Consider the following 4,041-nt stretch of genomic DNA (forward strand, 5'->3'; position numbering starts at 1 on the left):
TAACCCTTTGTGTAACATAATTATAATACTAATACAATAAAGACAATGGACCGGTTGCAATGATTGAAGGTACCATACTAAAGTTTGAATTTTGGTATCACTTAATACAGTTTGCATTTTCACTTAGAAGTTCTAACATCTTAAATGAGCTCACTGTATTGTTCCAAGTTAGAACAATAAAGTGAGCTCATATAAAATGTTGGTTTCTAACACACAGACACTGTAACAACTGTTGCTTTTACATGTTTTATTACTTACTTTTTCTTTATTCAAATATGTGGATGCACAGATCCAGCAAACATAATTACAAATACTTGTATTACAAAACATCATTTGTCATACAAAACCTCTTTGCAGTCACAATTCTCCCATCACCAGCTAAGACACATTGAGCTGCTTGTAAACATGATATAAATCAATTAATTTTGTTTAGGAAAAAAAAGTAAGTACTTTTAGTAGAAAAATATAATTTGTAGCAATTCCTTTTTTTGGTATTTGCACATAGAAGCATAGAAGACAGACCAAATAAGCTCAGCAGGGTTTAAGGCCATTGGTTTTCATGAAAAATGTTACCTACAAAAAGTCAATTTGTCTTGACCGGATTGAAACCCACCAGGCATGCAAAATGTAATAAGCTTTTGTCCCCCACAGGTCGGTTTAGACAGTTTACTTTTCTCAAAATTGCAGCTACAATCAAGTTTCAGTTCCTGGGACAGTGGGCCCACACAACCAGTGATGAGTGTAATATACCAGAACTATGAGAAGCATTTCTGAGGTGCTACTCAGTGCCACAATGAAAGGAGCTTGTGAGGCAAAGTCAGCTTCCATCCGACGGAAGGAAAGCTGCATGACAGCAAGAGCCAACAAACTGTTCTGAACCCCTACTTCAATGCTCACTGTCTTCTTCTGTGGTGGTGCCAGGCCCGCCAACCTAGCCAGAATGCCCCCAACAAACAACCCGAGTAAAGGTACCGTCACCCCGACAGCTACAATCTGGGGTCTGACATTGGCCAGTATGGATGCACCCATTTGATAGGCCATGAAGATTCCCCCAACAACAAGGACAAAGCTGAAGGGCCTTATAAGTCCTAGCAAAACACGAGTGAGCGCGGGCAGACGTAGCTTGACCAGCATGCCAAGAGAAATGGGGATAGCGATGAAGAGGAGGGTGCCGAGAATCTTCACAAACGGCACGTGCAGGGCAGCGTGCACGCCGAGCAGGTGGCCATAAAAAGATGATGACAGAGGCATGGCTGCCGCTGCCACCACCGTAGACACCAGTGTCATGGAGATAGCGAGGGTGACATCTCCACCGAGCAGTAGGCTGTAAAGGTACCCCCCTCCGCCTCCTGGGGCAGAGCACGTGATCACCAGGCCCAGTGAGAGCGCTTTAGGAAGCAACGCCAGCCGAGACATGCAGAAAGCATACAAAGGCATCACTAGAAACTGACCTAGCACCCCAAGGAGCAGTGGCACAGGGCTCTTCAATAGCGCTTTCAGTACCTCCACCTCCACCTTGCAACCAAAGGCACACTTGTTGACAAAAATGAGGGGAAGCAAAGCAAAAAGTACAGGGTTCTCTGAGAAATGGGATAATCCACCTGACTTGATGAGTTGCGTGGCTGTGTTATCACTCCCAGGGGCCACCACGATGCAATACTCCCCCCTCTCCTCAATCAGAATGGGCACAGAGTCCTGGTCCTGGTCCAGAAGTTGGATTTGAAGGTGGGCCCTTCCTGGAAACCCGGAGCGGATACTGATAATGTAGCTCCTTGCAGGTCCCCCCGCATGGCCACTGTTAGTAACATTATGGATAGAGAGGACCTCCGGATCCAAAGAACGCACTGTCACAGTCTGTTTCCAGTTCTCTCGGCCTTTCCCGTTGGCTGGTGGCCTACGGTATTGACTAGAGATTACAATCACACCATTGGTGTTTTCAGGGAACTCGAATTCCTGCGACGAACCGTCCCCAATTGTAAGATACCTGCTGCTATCTGCCGTTAAGTTGGAAGGGGTGTTACGATTTATACTGCTCCACCCCGGGTCCGCTTCGCCGGTAAGAAGGAACAGACAGCATAATGTAAATAGCGTCCTCATTGTATTCTCCGACAGATGCCACAGAGAAAATCTCTCCACCAGTAGCCTCTCTCGCCAGGCTGTTCCGCGCCACTATTCCGTGAAGGAAAAAAATGTCATTGTCTCTCTATTGTAATACAGGAGCATTTGACATCTCTCCATCCCGTTCGCTTCCAATTTTTTTTGCTGCTATCATACCGGAAGCGAAACATCACCCCACCCTTTCTCGTTAGTGACGCGCATTGACAGCAGACGTTTCTACACAGGAAATACAACCACGTAGCTTTGCTTTTATGGGTGCATTTAGCTCTACTATCTGATAAAACCAACATCTCTCGTCATCTTTGCCTTTGTTGACTCGTGTGCTGCCGCAAGGTGAAAACAAAATCTATGCTGCTTTCTGGCGATCACAAATTAGGACATTTACAAGGAGGTATAATTTGTTCTGGTTGGGACCTTACAAAATAAAACTACTTTCATTTTCCGGAATCAAACTATGGTGTTCAGTGAAACGCAAAGTTATTAAAAAATCGCCTTTCATGCCATCTTCAAATTAACCACAGAAAAAATAAAACATGCATGCCTGCTATCAAACAACAACACACCTACTGTGTTGCCAAGGGTAAGTCACTTCCGCGTAGATCACACAAGTATCACAACAGGGAACCAATGTCGTTGGGCATTGGATGGGCAGTCGTAATTCCATAAATTTGTTCAAGTTTAATAAGTTAAAAAATCATGTATCAAGAACAGCGATTATAAATCACACTATCCACTTTGCTGATCTCACTTGGACTACTTATTCATTTACTTATTTATTGATTTTTTTTATTTGTCTGTTTGTTGTTGTTATTTGTGCAGTACATGGTGAAGCTTTAAATATCATTATACTTGTATAATGACAATAAAAAGCATTCATTTCAAAATGTAATGAAACAATATAACGTGCAGAAATGTTGACAGACACCTTTATTTTTATAAACTTGCCTTCAAAACAAAAGTTGCTATCCAGCATGAAATAATATATAATAATAATAATAATCGGACATAGGCCATGTCGTCATTACCACAACACAAAAGCCTACTTGTCATCACACGCAGAAACTGCGTGTGACGAAATTGATGGTGCTTCTCCATAAGCTACGTTTAATCGGCAAAAGGCCTAAATAAGTGTAAGTTACGGACTTGTAATTTGTCATTCCGCTGTTGTGGATACAGGTCGCAATAATCAACTGAAGACATAATCAACATTGGCAAGCAAACACACCATTTAAGCCTCACAAAAATATATGTAAACTTACCTCAAATATGTTCTTTTTAAATAAAATGAAAAGATAAATTAAGAAAGTGGTTTCGGCCTCAGTTAGCACATTGAGATGCTTTTCAATAAGGCTGCTGTCTGTCCAAAGGTTTTTAAGAGGTATTTTTCACAAGAAAACAAAAAGAAAATGGCCTTATACTCCCAATGCTATACTCCAGTGCAAGTGATGGTATAATCATGTAGTCTCTCTCGTCTCGCTCCCTCTCTTTCTCAGGTTTTTGTGTCTTGTCTGTGTTTAGTTAGCCATATTAGTAAAAGAGCCGCCCTACTCGGTCAGACTTTCTATGATTGGCTTACCCTAACATTTTACCTCATGTTAGTCAGTTATTACCCTCTTCTGGGATGTGTTGTCTTCAAGTGTTAGTGATAGTGATGGGGGCAGCCCAGTGGCGCGAGTGGTTAGCACGTTTGCCTCACAGCTCTGTGGTCCTGGGTTCAAATCCAGGTCAATCCACCAGTGTGGCGTTTGCATGTTCTCCCTGGGCCTGCGTGGGTTTTCTCTGGGTTTCCTCCCACATTCCAAAAAACATGCATGATAGGCGGGTTGGACACTCTAAATTCCCTCTAGGTATGAGTGTGAATGATTCTCTCCTGGCCACCGATTCAGGGTCCCCCCTGCCTCGTGCCCGAAAGTCAGCTGGGAT

At 43.2% G+C, this 4,041-nt stretch overlaps 1 protein-coding gene across 1 annotated transcript; it reads right to left on the reverse strand.

Annotated features, from left to right (window-relative positions):
• Positions 1–232: 232 nt before the first annotated feature.
• Positions 233–2,687, reverse strand: slc10a3 (solute carrier family 10 member 3). The gene has a single exon (XM_077596164.1). The coding sequence runs from the start codon at positions 2,095–2,097 to the stop codon at positions 694–696; it is 1,404 nt and encodes a 467-aa protein (XP_077452290.1). The 5' UTR covers positions 2,098–2,687; the 3' UTR covers positions 233–693.
• Between the last annotated feature and the right edge of the window lie 1,354 nt (positions 2,688–4,041).

The sequence above is a fragment of the Stigmatopora argus genome, chromosome 3 (genome assembly GCF_051989625.1).
Source record: "Stigmatopora argus isolate UIUO_Sarg chromosome 3, RoL_Sarg_1.0, whole genome shotgun sequence".
NCBI lineage: Eukaryota > Metazoa > Chordata > Actinopteri > Syngnathiformes > Syngnathidae > Stigmatopora > Stigmatopora argus.

Coding starts and splice junctions, on each gene's coding strand:
- slc10a3 (XM_077596164.1), bottom strand. CDS start 2,097: ATGAGGACGCTATTTACATTATGCTGTCTGTTCCTTCTTACCGGCGAA.